Source organism: Macrobrachium nipponense, chromosome 21 (assembly GCF_015104395.2).
Source record: "Macrobrachium nipponense isolate FS-2020 chromosome 21, ASM1510439v2, whole genome shotgun sequence".
Classification (NCBI taxonomy): Eukaryota; Metazoa; Arthropoda; class Malacostraca; order Decapoda; family Palaemonidae; genus Macrobrachium; species Macrobrachium nipponense.
The window spans coordinates 65,958,422-65,979,051 of NC_087212.1; the positions used below are offsets into that span (position 1 = coordinate 65,958,422).

The 20,630-nt window shown below is 36.2% G+C and overlaps 1 protein-coding gene across 1 annotated transcript in view; it reads right to left on the reverse strand.

The window, feature by feature from the left end:
- The window catches only part of LOC135198099 (prolow-density lipoprotein receptor-related protein 1-like), an 875,913-nt gene that overhangs the window by 498,610 nt on the left and 356,673 nt on the right, over positions 1-20,630 (reverse strand). The window contains 5 exon segments of the mRNA XM_064225548.1: positions 3,696-3,879; positions 4,450-4,680; positions 5,935-6,179; positions 13,076-14,708; positions 20,500-20,628. Of these exon segments, the coding sequence (XP_064081618.1) occupies positions 3,696-3,879; positions 4,450-4,680; positions 5,935-6,179; positions 13,076-14,708; positions 20,500-20,628 (2,422 nt within the window).

Here is a 20,630-nt window from a genome sequence, read left to right on the forward strand (position 1 = left end):
GTCAAACATCTAAAACTTTCAAGGTCGCTTATTCAGCGTGCCAAAGAAAGGCTCAACAAAAGAAGGGTAACTTAGACTTGTCAAAGCTAAACTCTTTCATTCGTTGCGACAAGTTCAAGATGCTTACCCTCTCGCAAGTAAGGACCTTACTTCCGCGTGGAGCCGTCACATGCTCCATCGATCTTACAGACGCATACTATCATATCCCTATAGCCAGGCACTTCCGCCCATTCCTAGGCTTCAGGCTAGGAAATCAAACATTCTCATTCAAAGTGATGCCCTTCGGTCTGAATGTAGCCCCCAGGGTATTCACAAAAATAGCAGAAGTGGTTGTTCAACAATTGAGAGCTCAGGGAATCATGGTAGCAGCATACCTCGACGATTGGTTGATCTGGGCACCAACAGTCGAGGAATGTCTCAAAGCCACCCAAAAAGTAGTTCACTTTCTGGAACATCTGGGGTTCCAGATAAACAAAACGAAATCCAGACTTACTCCGGAATCTCGTTTTCAGTGGCTAGGAATCCAATGGGATTTGTCTTCCCACAATCTGTCAATTCCAGTGGCCAAACGGAAGGAAATAGCAAAATCTGTCAGGCAATTTCTCAAATGCAAACAAACGTCAAGAAGAAACCAGGAGAGAATCCTAGGGTCTCTTCAGTTTGCTTCGGTAACAGATATCCTTCTGAAAGCAAGGCTGAAAGATATAAATCGAATTTGGCGGTCAAGAGCAAACTCCAAATATCGAGACAAGTTGTCAGTAATCCCACAGATCCTCCGCAACCAACTACGGCCTTGGTCAAAGGTAAAGAACTTAGCCAAGAGAGTACCCCTTCAATATCCCTTCCCAGTGTTAACCATTCACACGGACGCATCCCTGTCCGGGTGGGGGGGATACTCTCAGTTCAAACAGGTTCAGGGGACTTGGTCAGTTCAATTTCGCCAGCTCCACATAAACGTGTTGGAAGCAATGGCAGTTTTTCTTACTCTGAAGAGGCTGCTTCCTCCGAAGAAGTCTCATCTAAGGCTAGTTTTGGACAGTGCAGTGGTAGTTCATTGCATCAACAGAGGAGGGTCCAAATCCAAGCATGTGAATCATGTCATGATAGCCATCTTTGCATTAGCAAACAAACACAAATGGCATCTGTCTGCCACTCACCTGGCAGGAGTAAGAAATGTGATAGCAGACGCCCTGTCCCGGTCAGTTCCTCTGGAATCAGAGTGGTCTCTGGACGCCGGGTCATTCCAGTGGGTAGTCCGGAGAGTCCCAGGTCTCCAAGTGGATCTCTTCGCCTCACAAGCGAACCACAAGCTCCCTTGCTATGTGGCCCCCAACCTGGACCCTCTGGCTTATGCCACGGACGCCCTGTCGTTGGATTGGAACCAGTGGAGGAGAATTTACATTTTTCCTCCAGTGAATCTTCTCTTGAAAGTCCTAAGCAAACTAAGGTCTTTCAAAGGGATAGTAGCTCTGATTGCACCGGACTGGCCCAAGAGCAACTGGTATCCTCTTCTTCTGGAATTGGGTCTCCGACCTCAACGGATCCCCAATCCCAAGCTATCACAATCAGTACAAATGAGGACTGTGTTCGCTTCCTCAGGAATTCTCCAGACCCTAACTTTATGGACTTCATGAAGTTTGCGGCTAATAAAGATGCTGATATTGACCCACAGAATATTCTCTTCTTAGAATCAGATAAGAGAGAGTCAACCATTAGACAATATGACTCAGCTGTTAAAAAAAAAAAATTAGCATCTTTCTTGAGAGAATCGAACACTACAACCATGACAGTTAATTTGGCTATATCCTTTTTCAGATCCTTGTTTGAAAAAGGTTTAGCAGCTAGCACGATTACCACTCATAAATCGGCTTTGAAGAAAATCTTTCAAGTAGGTTTTCAAATAGATCTGACTGAATCTTATTTCACATCTATCCCTAAAGCCTGTGCTAGACTTAGACCTTCTCAGAGGCCTACTACAGTTTCATGGTTTTTAAATGATGTCCTCAAACTAGCTTCAGATACTGACAACTCATCTTGTACATTCATAATGCTCCTGAGGAAGACATTATTCTTATTAAGCCTAGCCTCAGGAGCCAGAATTTCAGAACTGTCGGCTCTATCCAGGGATGCGGGTCATGTGGAATTCCTCCCATCAGGAGAAGTTCTACTTGCTCCGGATCGTAGCTTTTTAGCCAAAAATGAGGATCCTCTTGCAAGGTGGGCTCCTTGGAAGGTTATCCCACTTCCACAGGATCCTTCTCTCTGCCCAGTATCGACTCTTAGAGCCTTTCTATCTCGTACTTCTTCAAGATCCTCAGGTGCTCTCTTCATGAGAGAAAAAGGTGGTACCTTGTCAGTAAAAGGTATTAGACAACAAATCCTTTACTTCATTAAACAAGCCAACCCTGAGTCATTCCCAAAAGCACATGATATCAGGGGAGTAGCCACCTCAATTAATTATTTTCAACATATGAACTTTGAGGATCTTAGAAAGTATACTGGATGGAAATCCCCGACAGTCTTTAAACGGCATTATCTTAAGTCCTTGGAATCTTTAAAGTTTTCAGCAGTAGCAGCGGGAAACATTGTTTCCCCTGATACTGTTTAGTAGTTGTAGTATAGATCCAGGTCTCCTTTCTACCTACATCATCCAACATGCCTCACCCTATCGCCAGGCTACTCGAATATCATAGCCTTAGCCGTTGAATCATATAGTGGACTGTCCCTTATTTTTTTGCTAGGGACATCCACACTTGTACTGATATGTACTCCAGTGTACCTACCCTTATTTTTATGCTAGGGTAGGACACAATGTTTGTATATATTTTGCCATACTTATATTAATGATGGACTTCAGTGTACCTACCCTTATTTTTATGCTAGGGTAGGACACAATGAGTTTGTATATTTTGTAAATATGTTAAGTAAATCCTTTTGTTTGTTTATATTACATGCATCTCTGTAATTTACTTTAATTACTATTTAAGTACTTTAAGATTGCTAACGTTCTATTGTTTTACTGTTTAATATAAGTTAGTTTAAGTGCTTAGTTTGTATGCTGTAATTGATTTACTTATATTATATCCATCATTTTACACTGCTTTTCATTGTTCCTTTTTTCCCATCTTGTCTGTTTCTCTGGTACTCTTTCATAGGCCGACACGAGCTGAGCCCAGAAAAGGGATTTTGACGAAGGAAAAATCTATTTCTGGGTGATTGGCTCGTGTCGCCCTATGAAACCCCCCCCCCCCCCTGTTTTGGTTTGTTCCCCCCCTTGCAGGACAAGATGTTTTTAGATTAAGGATGTCCGCTAGGGGCGCTGCTGTCCGTGGCGTCCTCTAGTAGTAGTAGTAGCGGCTGCATCGCCCGTTGGTATCGGCTCTCTCTTGGGGGGATTCTGATTGGAAGTTCTAATTGATGATTGTCTCGTGGTAGTGTTCCACACTCGCCCCTATTATCATACCGACACTTCTTTTAAGAGTGAGCGAGTCAGTTTTACTGACATTTTCTTAATTTTGTTTTTCTCTGGTAATTTTAGATCAATTTTACCTAGAAAGAATGATATTAAGGATCCTTTCATAGGGCGACACGAGCCAATCACCCAGAAATAGATTTTTCCTTCGTCAAAATCCCTTATATCAACATGTCCTTCATCAGAAAAAAAAAAAAAAAAAAAAAAAAAGTTATTAACTTACAGGTCACAGCTATCAACAACAATGCCTCTCGGCTTGTCATTTTGCTCTAGGTGTACAATTTTCTCTACAGTTTGGGTGCGCGATGGATCAACACTCATTCTGTTTATAGATGCATCACTCTGACAAGTCCAATAGAGATCCCGTTCTCTTTCTTCAAAAGCCAGCCCTTCTACTGATCCTTGTTCTGGAAAAGAAAAAAATTGTGATAACCAAGCAAGACCGAAAGGCTATTTCAAAAGCCCTTTGGTAACCAATCTGTGATTATTGCATCACAGTACTTATGACTGTTCTTTTTGGCATTGTCCATATTATAACATCTCAAAATTTCCCTTGTCATTTTTTTTTTGCTGAAAAGTTCACTGACAATAGACAAAATTTCTACCTAACTTCTTATGCTGTGCCTAACTTAGCACTGACATGAAATCTTAACTAAGGTATTTTTAATCCTTTTCTTAAACAACCAAAAAATATAAAATGACCAGCACTATAAAATGCTGAGGCCATTAGTTATGGTTAAATTCTAAGTTAATAAGCAAGAAGCTAAAATGATGGGAAAAGCCTCAATAGAATCTAAGTAACTTCTTTTCTGGGCTTGACCTGTGTCGGCCAGCGAAAATGCTCCTGTAGCACGCATTTCTAGGTAGATTTTTCCTTTGTCAAAATCCCTTAAAAATATTATCAGCAAAAATTTGTTTCATACTACAAAGAAGTTCAAAATGAAATATGTAAGACATATTCAGAATTCTCAACTTACTTTCTACTAATAAAGAATGTCCACTTCCATTGAAAAAGACTGTATTGATACTGCCTCGCTGAATATCTGAGTAGAAAATTCGTTGATTGGCATAGTCAAATGTCAAACTTATAGCATTCTTCATAATATCTGATGTAATCTTCTTTAAAGGAGTGTTTGGATTGTCTTCATCAAACATGTGAAGACTGTCAATGCTTGTGATACTTGAATACAACAGGAAGGCCTCATATTCTGTGGAAAAGTTTTTACAAAAATATCAGTTAATCAGTAAGTCTCTTTTTTTGCATAAAATACTTTAAATTATATAGTTACAATATGTACTCATTAAAAGATGCCATGTTACTATTCAAAAATGGTAATAAAAACAAAAATATATTATCTTTCTCTTAGTTTTCTCATAGACACTTTACAGTTGTGTATTATTCTTTCTAGCATATCTCAAAATGTGTAAAATTCATATGCAATAAGATAAAAATAACAAACATAACATACAAAATAACATATAACAAATACAGACAATTAGAAAACTTATGAAAATATAAATGCATAAACAGAAGTATAAAAGCAAGACTGCCTAAACATGATTATTGAACACCAGAGTATTATTAGCATTGCAAAATCTCTTTAGCAAATCTAAAATTATACTACCAATAACAAGAGAGAGAGAGAGAGAGAGAGTAGAGAGAGAGGAGATAGAGAGAGAGAGAGAGAGAGAGGGAAGAGAGAGAGAGGAGAGAGAGAGAGAGAGAGAGAGAGAGAGATTGTACAATATAGACATGCAAATTCACGCAGTCTAACCCTTCCATCCTGGCTCTGATACATATATGTATGTATCTCAGAGGTTAATTAGGACCAAATCCCAGAGGAGGTCCCACTATGTGGTTACTGTACTTGGTTGTTATTGATATCCTTTGAAATTTCCTTAATTTTGCCTTATTTGGGCGATTATTTCCCATAAAGGAAATGAAGCATTATGGCACAAATTGTCTCTTGGTAGCATGACTGAAGTTATCTAGGACCCAGATGCATTTCCCGATAGTGGCAAATGGGACTCTTCTATCTGAGTGGTATTGGGAGATTGTTACCATAGCAGTCTATGCTAACATAAAGTGGTGAGTTTGTGCTGAAATAAAAGGTCACTAGCATGATGTTTCAGGGACAGGACAGCAAACTTCTTTCAAAAGGAGTTAGTAAAATCATGCTGAATTTTGTTAACATCCTGCACTTACAATACAATACTACCTCAAAATTAGCATAAAATCAGCCAACAAGGGGAAATATCTAGTTCTGTTTATGTAAAAATTTATAAGAGAATATTAAGTTGGAAAAATCTATTTTCTCTTTAGGTAAAAATTTTTAAGAGAATATTAAATTATCATTGATAAGATTATATTTGCATTCATAGTGTACAATCTAAAAGAATGACATACTGATAGGCAACAAATATATTCCTTGAGACTTAACCAATCGCTTACTGTCATTTACCTCTGCAGGATTTCCCATTTTCAGCAACAAGAGCATGGTAGCACTGGCACTTGACTTCACGTCCATCAAAAAGACAGATCTCTTCACAGCCACCATTATTGTTAGAGCATGGATTTAAGCCATTCTGAGCATCAGTGCTCATCACAATAATATCTCTAACTGTATCTCCAAGGTTATCTCTTAATGTGGACACTCTGGTCAAATCTCTCTTTGAAACTTGGCGAATTGAGCCAGCTCCATACACCCTAGAAAAATATAAATAATACATGTTACATTTAACATTACACTTATAATCCATTACACAGACTTACCTTATAATTATCCAAGGCGGTGATTTTTATGATTTAAAAAATAATTTTATAAAGTTAACGTTATTTTTCAAACAAACCCATTTTGTGGTTGACAAAATCCTTGATACTTCAGTCTCAGTTTTAAAGAAAGGCAACCAGTAGCCAGTCTGAAGAATATTATAGTTCTTATGACTGCCAGCTTGAGGTGTGAATAATTCCATACATTATTATATGCATCTAGCAGTTAAATACCTGTGAAGAATGATAATTTCATGGAAAAATCCATCTGAACTTCTTTCTTGAAGGGATTGTAGGAGCAGCTGATGAAAGAGTGTATGACTAATTTATCATCCCACTCAAGACTAAAAATGTGTTATTGGGGGGTACATCTTACAACACTCCTCGTGTGGTACACTTTACATGGTACTAAAGGCTCTCTGAAATGTCCCTTCAGTCCCAGCTGCATTGCTTTCAGCTTTTTGTTGGAGCATTCAGATATTTATCCTAGACATCCAACAATTTGTTGTGATGACTTCAGATGGAAAAAACCAGGACAAAATCTTCTGGAATGTGTCCAAAAGAAAATCAGAAGTCCTAAGCAGCAAAAATAAATAGAGATTGCACCTTTAATTTATTATACATGTTTTTGTTGTTGAACTGTCTGATGTAAAGGTCAAACACCTGATATCCTCCTGGAAATGCTGTCAAGACAAGATAAACACTTTTAGCTTTAGATGAAGAGGAGTTATTTCCACTCAACTTCTGCTGATAAATTGTTAGCCCTCATAAAAGAAAGATGAGGTCCCAAGGCTGCCAACCAACAAGACAAAAGTTAACATGGAGTTCTGCTTGCCACTTATCATAAGAAAAAAGGCAATCAAGTGTAAGTCAGCACCCTTTTAGAAACACTATTTTTTTCATAGTGTAGTATCACCCTCTTGTGCCTTATCTGATTTTTTTTACTGAACCTACCGTCTCTTTTTTTTTTATGCTATGGCTACATGTCATCATATCTCAAAAGAAATTTGCATGTTTATATCATTTATAAGCCTGGCATTCCTTCCAGCCTACAATACGTTAATTTTACGTACTTAGTTTTAGAGTGCTTTCTGTCTTCTGCAGCTGGCAATTGTTTGAATTTGACTTAAAACTAGGGTTTAATTTAGCTTTCATGTTTAGCTAAGTACTTTTCCTGAGAAGGTAATTCAACAAAGCCAATTAATCTTCTTCAGTCAATCACTCATCTTGCTACCCGTCTCCTTAAGTGAAAAGTATTTAGCCAACAAACCCACCAGGAACCTAGCATATTATCAAAGAGAATGAAGAAATGTTTTTTGTGCTCAAGTGAATTCTTCTCCAGTGTATCACTTATATTTTCTCATCCATCCCTATGAAAGAGGCACTGAATATAAGCATCCACTACAGAGGCAAAGGAAAATATTGAAGGTGATTAACTGTACTTAATTGTTAATAAAACTCTTCTCATCACATTAAACAACCTGCTCCTTCTCAGCTAAACAACTGTCTTCTTCCATGCCAGCAGTTTTAATGTGGAGATAGCCACTTCTTTTTCTTCATTCAACATCGAAGAGGCTAGGGGAGGTATGAACAACACACATTCCCTATAGGCAAGATTGCTTAGAAATTCTAGTCCCTCAATGATTAAAAGCAAATGCCTTTTCAAATATTTTGTTACTCTGGAGACTATCCAGAAGCTGTATTATGGCTTTCATATGTCCGAGCTATTTCCTGTGTGACTCAATCATCACCAAAGTTTCCAGTCCATTTCTTTTCAAAAGGGATGAAAGCAATGTCTAAATGGCCATTCCTGAACCCTCAGCTGTGCAAGCCCCATTGAATGGCTTCTGGAATTAGTAAACTTCATGTCTTATTCTCTTCCTATCAACAGTTTTTTATTTCCTGACAAATAGTACAAGTATAAAGGGAAAATTCAGATTGTCAAATAGTTACTCTGAACAAATGTTGATCACAAGGTACCTAAACTGAAACCCAATCCTTCTAGGAGAGATGAGTTCACCTGCAAATGAACTAGGCTTACACATTTGCTTTTCCACATGGGATTATTTCCAATTCTGTAGAGTTTCCTCATTCATTAATGGACAACAAACTGATAGGATTTTTCTGGTTTGCATAAAATAGGCATCATTAGCTTCCTTAGCACTTATGTATTTTTCTTTTAGAATAAGGTAAAATCAATTCAGAAGATACTTGTTAGCAATACAAATGGTCTTTTTTGTATTAAATATTAATGCTTATTAAAATTAAGAAAAATACTGCTATTGTACCTCCAATAATAATAAGACAAAAACATTAACAATATTTATTACTCTATCTTCCTGGGCCTTATAGGCAAGTGCCGTTCCTTGGGTTTCTAGTTCCATGACTTATCTGCTATAAGCATGGTTAGGGAGGATGATACTAAGTGATAAAAACATGAATTATGATTCTGAAGACATTTTCTTAGTATTACATCAGCCAGCACCCGGCAATAGGATTTACTTTCAATATAAGCATTAGATGATGAAACACAAAGTTGTGTGTGCAGATGGGCCCAATAAAGTTACATAATTGCCACCAGGGAGTTCTGAGTGATGTAAGCCTACTTGCAATGTTGGCAACACTGATCTGTTATTATGAAGGAGCAGTTAACTCACCAAGATTTCAGGATTCTCCTGCAAACCAACGTGGGGGATGAAAGAGCAGGGTATACCAACTGCTGACTAATGTAATACCAAGAAGTCTTTTTGGAACTCAAAGTCCTATTTTTGGCATTGCAGTCACACAGCACCTGGCAATGCAATTATATAATCAAACTATGAAGATGGGGGTGGAATGAGTAATTAAAGATCATTACACAATCTGAAAAATGGGTCTTCTCAAAATGAGATAAAAATGAAAAGCTACAAGACTGAACGTTACAATCAAAAGGCTGACATCACTTCACTGGCACTCTACATATCAACAAGATGAACATGAAAGATTTGTGAAAACTAAATGCAACAACAATGCAAATCATAAAAAGCTCACACCTATTGTGAAATACAGTACAGAAAATTACAAAGATTACTTACATTAGAAAACAGAGGAATAGTAATTGTTAGTATACATGATGGAGGATGTTTTTGAGTGAAAAATGAGAAGGAAACTTTATAGGATAAAGTAAGTCATGTTTATTAAATCATATAGGTGAACTTCGTCCATTTGCTTCTATAACGAAGGATCCATTCATCGGATAACCGGACTCTTGTAACATATGTTTAACTAAATTACTCACTACTTTGGCTCCCGAGCTTCAAGGTGACCCATGCCACTAATACAAGACCTCTTTAGGTCATACTGTTTTGTGTCATCTCAACCCAGTTATGTGGACCACCAATGCAACAAGTATGTATGCTCCAGGATTTAGTTACCATCTCTTGAGTCTACATACAGGGCTTTTCCCTTCACTGTACCCTAGATTCAACAGAATTAATAAATCCATCACAACCTTATCTAAAATTCAACATTACCTGGAGGGTCCTAGCACCACAATAAATTTTTGTATGCCATACAAAATTAATAACACTATTACTGTAATATAGCTTTAAAAATCCCTACACACACAAACAAACACTGCTTTGAGAGTAATGTTAATTAAATTTTTAATGTGTAGCTACCAAACTGCATTACAAAAAGGTAGTGACTCATTCCATGTAAAATCAGCATGTATATACTTGATCACGCGAGTATACTTATTTGTGTGCATCACTTGCTGTGCATTTGCTTGCTTTTCTCTTTCTTTCTCTAGGTTATTCTTCATAATTTTCAAGTCCAGCTGTACAGTGTGTTCTGTGTTGTTTATAAGCATACTAAAGTGTGCTGTGCTTTTTTAAGCAAAATTAGTGCATACAGTTATGCAGCATTACAATCATCCAGCAATGACAAGATAGGAGGAGTAAGGGTATGCAAGTTGCCATTTTTATATCTGTAGAGTGTTTTTCGATAAAGTGCCATTTTTACATCCATAGAGTGTTTTTCGATAAAGTACAGATATTTCCATCATCCCACAGGGCCTTGAATGTAGTAGTCCAGACAAATGAGAGATTATTTCTATTCTTGGCCCTGTATGTTATATGTCCAGTCCATTGCAGCTTTTAGATATGAGATAAGTTCAGATTTATGGTAGCATTGTTACATCAATTACTTCATTGTTGCGATGTGTTTAAGTAATATCACAATGTAGATCATGACAGAGGTTATGACTTCAAATCTGAATCATCTATATAAATTTTCCTCTATACAACAAAAGTCAAGTATACAACAAAAGTCAAGTAGCACATATCTAGAAGGCAAATACTGTACTGGACAGCCAACATAATCTTCAATTATATATATATTTTAGCCATTATTTTGGGATTATCACCTATAACATGGAGATAATACATTTGGTTTGCTCTGTTTGTTTGCACTTTTCTTTAAAGGTTGTTTACTATATTATGCAAAAGATATGTGAATTTTTAGGAAAATTCGAGTAAAGGTGGGCCTTATAATTAGAAACAAGTAATAAGATTCCAGGAGAGATAAGGGAAAAGAAACCTTTGGAGTAATTTGTTAGATCTCTGGTTGTTTGCAGAGTTCCAATCTTCAATCAATCAGTAATAAATCACTACTAGCAAAATGAAAAGAAATGTGTGGTTTTGGCTTTCCAATTACTGTACTAAACTCTATTTTAATGTAGCTGGTTCACTAAGACCTAAAATTATGTGTGCAAAAAAGTCTGCTTTTTAATCTCTTTGGCTTTATGTTAACACATTTGGGTATCTTTCCTAGATAAATATTTCATCAAACTGTAGGAAGCCTTTGAATTTGAAAATCTTACTATACACAGCATGTGGTGCTGATCACAAACAGTCACTGAGGTCTAATAAAGTGAATACAAATTCAATTCTACCAAAGATAAACCACGCATGTCAAGTTCCTAAATCAACTAAACCTAAAGGTATTAAAATCTTAGATTCCATAATATTATTGTTGCAGGAATTAGAAAATTTACTGGAAATTTAGATTCTCTTGTAGTAAGTGCATCCTGGTGGAAACAGAAGAGTCAAAACTCCCTTACTAATCCTACAATCTGGAAGAGGGCTTATATTTTTTTTATTAGAGAAGTCATACCTGAATTATATGACCACTTTCTTTAGTAAAAACTATTCAAATATCAAAATAGTAAATATATTGACCGTCTAAGCTTAAATACTTTGCTATGCTACCAAGATGTACCATATTATATGCAATGTTGACAACTTGTCACGACAACTTGTCCAAAACATGCCAAAATTTTTAATAGATGCTACTTTGTAAGAAATTGCAACACAGTATCTTGTACATGCGCACTGAAAATCTACTCAGCCTACTCCTATAATGGCCAAAAAATGACAAATTTTTAATCAATTTGTATTTTTTATAGCTAACAAACTCTCAGTCTTGGCAACAGGATAATCATCTTGCGCGAGCTGGAAACCAGTCAAAAAACAAAGATTGTAAAGCAAGAAATCTGTGGCATCTGGCAACTCATACGCATACGAGGTGGAAGCTGATCACCAACCAGGCATAGAAGCTCATGACGCGATAGTCTTTCTTTGACTGCCTTGGAGAGTAGTAGTTGCTTTTGTTCTTCTCCAAAGCCGGTTGCTTTGTTTGCCCATGATTTCTTTGTTTCAGTGTGTTTGTGTGTGCTTTGTCGTTATCATGGAGTCCTCCGATTCTTCAAGGCCTTGTCAATGCATGTGCCTGGGCATTTGGGGTTTTCCGTGCTCCAGGTTTTTGCCTGCAAACATTACAGATCCCCATACGACATGCAGTAGGTCAATCTAATCACCATTTAAAGTGTTTGTTCCTCAGCTTCTGGTTTCAGGTCAGTGTTTTAATTTATCAGTACAGTACAGGTACTTTATTTATTTGCACTTAGTAACTTTATGTAGTATCCTGTTCCTGCTTTAATAGCTAAGGATAACATATAATTTTTTTTTTGGTAGGTTTGTATTGTTCTCACCAAAAAGGTTTGGCCCGTCATTCATTCTTTTTTATGATTGGTCATGAGGTATAAGTAACTAAATATTTCTCTATCATCTTGTATGCTGTTCAGGTGCAATTCTGTGTACACACATAAATATACAATTGCAATTTCTCCCCATTTCCCAATGAATATCAGCTTAAATTTCTAATTCCTAATAACACTACAAATATTGTATCATCAAGCCTATATGGTTAGTTAGAGCAGCAATCATATCCATAGCACAGAGCGCTTGACTGCTGGAATGCTGCATATACGATGACATGTAACATAACTACTGCAATTACAGATATGTTGAATAAACACAAACTACAAGGCCTTTTCTATTAGAATTTGTGACTAAAATTATAATTCCCTGTCATATTGTCTAGAAATACTTGATGTCTTAGGGGCATATAAATTACTTAAAACTAGAATAAATAAAACTGTTTGGTTAAAATAATGTGAATAGTATACACAAAGGAATAAAGTAACACACTCAAGACAAGAGTGATCCATTCTGCACTGGCAAAGAATTAAGAAATAAAAAGTAAAAACTACTAATACACAAATAAGTATGTCATAAAATCCTTTCTTGGTACTGCTGTGAGAGAAGGAGCTTTGGCAATAAGTTCAGTTATTACTGGGGCATAACTGTGAGTTCTGCTGGCTATTACCGATATAATTAATTTTACTCCAAAAAATATTAACCCTAATAAAAAGAAACATTAGTATAAATTGGCATGAAAGTTATATAAAAAATAATAAATGTAACCAAGTGAAAAAAAATAAGCCTTCTTACATGTCAGCCCAGAAGATACTGTCTTGGAAAACGAAGACTGACACTGGCAGCTGCAAGGTTTCACTCTTCAGGACCACTTCTCGATGACTCCCATCCAGATTAATCTTCTCTAGTGTTTTAGCTCTTTGGTCCACCCAGTACAGATGCCCCTCATTATAATCTACAACCAAGTCTACCGGATACTGAAGAGAACTGTTCACTAATACTTTCCTGTTGGACCCATCAAGACTTGCACTTTCAATTCGTACATCTTCTCCAGTATCCACCCAAAACATTAAACCTGCCCCTGGGTGTACAGCAATAGCACCAGGTTTTTCTAGATCACTGGCAACAAGAATAAATACATCTGAACCATTTAAACGACACATTTCAATGACATCTGCAACTGGATTAGTCCAGTAAAGATTTTCTGCAACCCAATCAACAGCAATTCCTTGGACAGTTTCAATATTTTCAACAATCGAGTGGCGGTTTGTTCCATCCCGTTTTACACTGGTAATAGTCCCTTGATCCCCATCTGCCCATATAATCAAGTCCTGCAGGGCATGAAAATCAAGACGGGTAGCCATACCAATGCCAGATATAGGAGTAAGTAACTCAGGACTTATGCCAGCATCAGTCACTGGATTGTCTATACTTAGTCCACTAAGGCCAACATTATTTGAGTATATAAGAATCTTATCAACTCCGACACATGCAGTCGGGTTTCGAGGATCTTGCTGATAACCAACAGCACAGTAGCACTCGCCTTCTGCTCTGTTTTTTGGAAGACATAAGTGGTGGCAAGGTGGATCTTTCTGTGAGCACGCATTACTTCCATCTTGTACTGATTCATCATATATTTTCAGGGATAAAAAGTTTCCCAACCCAGATCGAACTAACTGGCGATCAAGGCCTGTTCCCTTATCCATTTTATATATGCTGGAATCTACATCATTTGTATAATACACATGATCCTTATAAACAATAAGTGCCTTTGGTTTTGCACTATCATCATTAATCAAGATATTTATAGTCTTCTTTTCAGTGAAATCATAATACTGTATGGAATCAGATCCTGCATTAACCCAATACAAGCGCTGACTACTTGCATCATAAGTCAAGCTTCTAGGCTGAATTAAATAAGCATTGTCCTTCTGAGATGACAATATGGAAAAATCATCTCCAACCATTGATGCCACTCTGACTGAATGAGAATCACCACCAACATCAGACCAGAAGACTTTTCCTTCATATGGATCAAGAGCTAATGATAGTGGATCAACTACATTGTCTTTTATGATGGGGATTAAGAATTCTCCATTAAGAGTTGCCACATTAATATTATTAGCTTTTCCACCATGTGATGTTACAAACATATTATTTGAAAGCCAGTCAATAGCAAATCCCCTTGGTGCTTCTAAAGATGTATCCATAACTGTTTCAATTGGGCCTCCAGTCAAACTAGCTCGTTTGACTTCATTCATCTTTGAGTCAGCCCAGTAAATCTTTTTGGTTTTGCTATCAAAATCTAACTGAGCAGCATGCTGAACTTTGGGGACGGATATACGTGGAATAATATCATGTGTAGGTTTACTTAGATCTACACCTCGAATCTCATTAGGTCGAGAAAAGAGGAGCACCTTTTCATTACCTGCAATAAAGAAGAAGAGTAAATATAAAAATGATGTCACACAACTATAAAACAAAGTAACAAGGTCAAGCAACCTAAATGCATACAATGCAGTAAAAGGAAAAGTAAATGAAAAATTAAATATAAATAAGGCAAACAATTTTACTACAGTAAACTGCTGATAACTTACCAATTATAAAAACAGTAAAATGAACAAAATCTTATAAACAAAACATATAGGACACATATACTGCATGTGCAACTGGACTTAGAACCAGGTTGTAGTTTAAATATATTTCTAAGTGTACACAACCTTTGCTACATAAATGCACTATATGTTGCCTCATAAGTTTACATATAGTATTATAAGAGGAACAGAATGTAAAGAGTGTAAGGCAATAGAAATGTAAAAGAGGTTCAAGTACTAAAGTGCATCCTCAACTTACAGCGATTCCATCTTATGGCACTTTTTCAGTGCTGTAACCTGATGTTGCACTAAGTTATGGTGTGGTAAGTGCTGTTGACAGTGAAGAACAAGCCAAAGCTCTGGCCAACCAACAAGCCTCCAACCCCACACCTGCTGCATCTAATGCTCCCATAACTACCATTAATGCTCTGATTTTGGTGTTTTTATGGGCTCCTTTTATCAGATATATTATATTACTGCATCACTGACTTGCAGCGATGCCAAATTATGGCAAATTTGATTGTATAGCGCTTTTTCAGCACCATTAGGGGCGGTTTACACTGCCACTGACGGCAAGAATAGGCGTCAAGTTAATAGTGCTTACAATGCTGTAACTTGATACAACATCAAATTACGGTGCTGTAAGGTCTGGTAATCGTGAAACACCACTTATGGTGATGGACTGTGTGTGTGTGTGTGTGAGTGTGTCTCTGTCTGTGTGTCTGTGTATGCATACATACATACATACATACATCACATACATACATACATATATATATATATATATATATATATATATATATATATATATATATATATATATATATATATATACAGTAGTACCTCGAGATACGAAAGCCAATGCGAAAAATTTTACTGCTCTACATACGAAAAGTTTTCAAGATACAAAAGGTTGTTGCTGTAAAGTCCCGAGATTCGCCCGGACCACCGAGAACAATTTTAAAACTCCCGCGCCGCCAACTGAGTAAACTCGCCACCATCCTCCCGCTCTCCCATTGGTTCCTGATGCTAGTCACCCCATAAGGTCCTGCTCTCCTATTGGTCAGCATCTACCCCTTGTGCTTTAAGTATTCTATTGGTAAAAGGTTGCTGTAAATTGAAAAACTTATTCATGCATACATTTAATAAGAAAAACATTAGGTAAAGATAGAATAACTAAGAATAGAAATGAATGGTTATTATACTGTTTGGTAGTTTCAGTAGTTGAAGAGAGATAATGAAAATTTATGGCTTACTGTGTAAAAGTGATTGCTTGGCGATCGTTCGATACTCGTAAGTGCTGGATGTAAACAGACGTTTGGAAGCTTTTTTTTGTTTGTTTATTATAGTTAATGGTTACTTAATAATTATTTGAAATGAGTACATGCAATACATTTAATAAAAAAATTGTGAATTAGATATCATAAAATATAAAAAATAAATCAGACTGCCAACAAATATGCATTTTTTAGAATTCTTCTTCTGTTTTATTATTAACAAATACGTATTTTTTAGAATTTTATTCTGTTTATTTACGTTTGAAGTATTATGCGCATGTTTCATTATAGCTGTCGGTAACTCGGTATCTTCATTAGGTAAAGATAGAATAAAGAATAGAAATGAATGGTTATTATACTGTTTGGTGGTTTCATTAGTTGAAGAGAGATACTAATGACAATTTATGGCTTACTGTGTGCTAGGAAAAATGATTGCTTGGCGCTCGTTCGATACTCTAAGACGGGTAAGAGCTGGATGTAAACAATCGATCGGAAGGTTTGTTTTTTGTTTGTTTGTGTATTATAGTTAATGATTAATTAATAATTATTTGAAATGAGTACATACTGATTATTTATACATTTTATTGGCATATTCTAAGCTTTTAGCTCTTAGGTTTACATGTCAGAATCATAGACTAGGCTACAGTAGCAACCGCTAACATAGGCTAGGCTTATTGCTAAGGGACATATGCTAAAGTCCTAATATATGCAGTTGAATATTACTCAAGTATGTACAGTATTTTGCCTTTTTGGAGTCATATTTCTTCCGTCGTAACCCTAGAACATGTGTTTTAGGCCATGGAAATATAATTTTGGGTGGGGTGTTTGGAGGGCTTGGATAATGGATTAGCCATTTTACATGTAAAATGTGTTCCAAGTTACGAAGGCCGTCTCGGAACGGATTAATTTCGTATCTCGAGGTACCACTGTGTATATATATATATATATATATATATATAATATATATTATATATCTATATATATATATATATATATATATATATATATATATATATATATATATATATATATACAGTGGACCCCCTTATTCGCATTCTTGGCACTTGCAGTCTCACGTATCCACAGATTTCTCTATGGACCATATACCCTATCTATCTATTATTCACGGGAAATTCACACATTTGCTGTTTTTTCTATGAGAAATATCCACAAATTACTGTATTTTCATACCAATTTCCTGATAAAAGCACTTTTTGTGATAAATCTTGAAAAAACCAGGCAAAAGCATATTTAGTGGGTTTTTCTTGAGTATGAAACTAACAAAATAGGCAGTTTTAAGAGTTTTTATAGGGGATTCAAAGTATCCCCAACAAATACAGGAGTCCACAAAATTATATATATATATATATATATAGATATATATATATATATATATATATATATATATATATACACACATATAGATAGTATATATATAATTTATATATAATATGATATCTATAATATAATATAATCAATAGATTTATATTATATATATATTATTTATTTATATATATAGCATATAGATATTTATTTTTAAAACACAGGGGGGCATAAGTCCCCTGGTTTGATGACGGGGGGGTTCCAGTTCTTGAGACGGTCGTCATAAGCCGAAAATCGCGTTAGTAAGCCGGAACTTCATGAAAAAATCCTAAGAAACCTTACTTTTTAATGCTTTGGGTGCATTGAAAACTATGTAAACTGCATTCTTATTGCATTTTTTCATCAAAAAAACCTTCAAATATTGATTATTTAGCATTTTTTGGGTCATTTTTCACCTGCCAGATCAGCGTTGTAGGAGTCGTAACCCTGGAAATAATGTCTGATGAATATAATTGAGAAGCACCTTAACCTCGGAACGTCGTAAGCTGAACCATCGTAACCCGGGGACTGTATGTATGTACGTATGTATGTATGTTATGTATGTATGTTATGTATATTAGATATATTATATAAATACTTAATTTATTATACAGGCGGTCCCGGGTTACGACGGTTCCGGCTTACGACGTTCCGAGGTTACGACGCTTTTTCTTAAATATTCAATGGAAAAATCCGTCCTGGGTTACGACGCTTGTTCCGATGGTTACGACGCTGACGCTTCCGACGCTCCGAGTTAACGGACGCTTTTAAAAAACGCATACTATGATAAAATCCTTTATAGTTTAGCACAGTATATTAATAAAAAATAAGTTTCTGGTTAGATTACAACAAAAATTTTGAGATATGATGATTTTCGACACTTTTTTTATGTTGTATTTTTCTATGTTTTTTAGTGACGCCTCATATGCGGAAACTAGTTTCCGAGCGAATGAATACATACTAGTTTACATATAACAGTCCAAAAAGCGCAAATAATGAAAAAATCATTGCTTGTTTCCAGTAATAATAACAAAACGAAGTTTCTGGTTAGATTACAACGCAAATTCCAAGTATCCAAAGAGAGACATTATCCAGTAATTTGATCAGAGAGAGAGAGAGAGAGAGAGAGAGAGAGAGAGAGAGAGAGAGAGAGAGAGAGAGAGAGAGAGAGAGAGAGAGGCGTCTTCCGACGCTCCGAGTTAAGGACAGAGAAGTGTTCGTTTCGTTAAACGGCCTCTGACTCATGCCAGTAAATGTTTTGTTGATACTAATAATATAAGCCTATTTAAAGATACGTTTACTTTAATTAGTCTATATGATACGTAAATAGTAATCAACTGTTCTTGTAGCCCTCAATATTTGGCAAAATCGAAGTATCCAAAGAGAGACATTATCCAGTACGTAATTTGATCAGAGAAGAGAGAGAGAAGAGAGAGAGAGAGACGAGAGAGAGAGAGAGATGAGAGAGAGAGAGAGACGCTTTGGCAACAATGGTCTCGGGGGTTTTTATAGCTTCCTTCTGCTTGATGATCGTGGATATTGTAGAAGGATTTCGACCATACTCGTTTTCCAAATCGACGATACGAACGCCACAGTTACGCTTTGCTATAATTTCATGTTTTGCTTCCATCGAAATCATTTTCTTGGGTTTTTTTCTTATCACCTGCTTTGTCTTTAGCCTTGAGACCCCATGGTTAATAATAAAATAGACAAAATAACACGAAAAATAGGCGCAAATACAACGAACTAAACAACGACGTGTTAACATGCAGCACCAACAAACAAACAGACTGAACGCCATTTATCGGTCGCCTATACAACTAACACTCATCGCAAAATCGTATCTCAAATATTTCGTTGTATATCAAAGCTTGTATTTTCTTCCAAACAATTTTCTGTTGTATCTCAAAACATTCGTATATTAGGGCAATCGTATGTCAAGTTTCCAATGTAAATTGATCAGAGAGAGAGAGAGAGAGAGAGAGAGAGAGAGAGAGAGAGAGAGAGAGAGAGAGAGAGAGAGAGAGACGCTTTGGCAACAATGGTACGGGGATTGACGTAACGTTTATTTTCTGAACAGATAGGACAGAGAAGTGTTCGTTCATTAAACGGCCTCTGACTCATGACAGGAAATGTTTTGTTGATACAATATATAAGCCTATTTAAAGATACATTTACTTTAATTAGTCTATATGATACGTAAAATAGTAATCAGCTGTTCTTGTAGCCCTCAAGATTTTGCAAAATCACTCCAGGTTGTACATAAAACTTCAAGAATGTAGTGTCACCAGAGATTACAATAGTTTTTACCTTCAAGAACCAGCATTCTTTTATGAAAATAACTCCAGGTTGTACATAAAACTACAGGAAACAACATGTAGTGTAACCAAAGGATTACAAGTAAGGTTTTTATAACTTTTTATTAGTTTAAGACATATTTCCAAGCGTCGTTCCGGCTTACGACGATTTTCGGCTTACGACGATTTTCGGCTTACGACGCGTCTCAAGAACGGAACCCCCGTCGTAACCCGGGGACTGCCTGTATATATATATATATATATATATATATATATATATATATCTATATATATATATAATATTATATATAGCACCTCTTGTTTATTTGTGTGCTTTCATGGCCTGTACTACTTTTTCACTTTGCAAAGAGGACTTCTTTCATCTTTAAATTAATTTCCACACTGATAGTTAACATTAAATTATGCACTCATTTACACTGTAATACTATCATTGACCAAATTTGCCATTACAATATCTTAAATTATGAATTTTACAATGAATATTCCTATATAATCTTTCAGCAATACTTTTTGTCACATGATCATCCACATTTGGAAGAAAATATTCTAAAGTCGACAGATCAAGCAAAGCCTTCAAAACTACTACTGTAATCTGTAAGTTAGAATAAAAACTACTCTAAACATCCTTCCTAAATTACATAACTATTACATAAATTAATGGGACTTACGTATGCAAGTCTTTTCATCAGGACCCAGGCTCATAATGTGTGGGCAGTTGCACTGATAGGTACCATTGAAGCTAAGGAGGCATAAATGTGAGCAGCCTCCATTGCCTTTAGCACATGGATTAGGACCATCT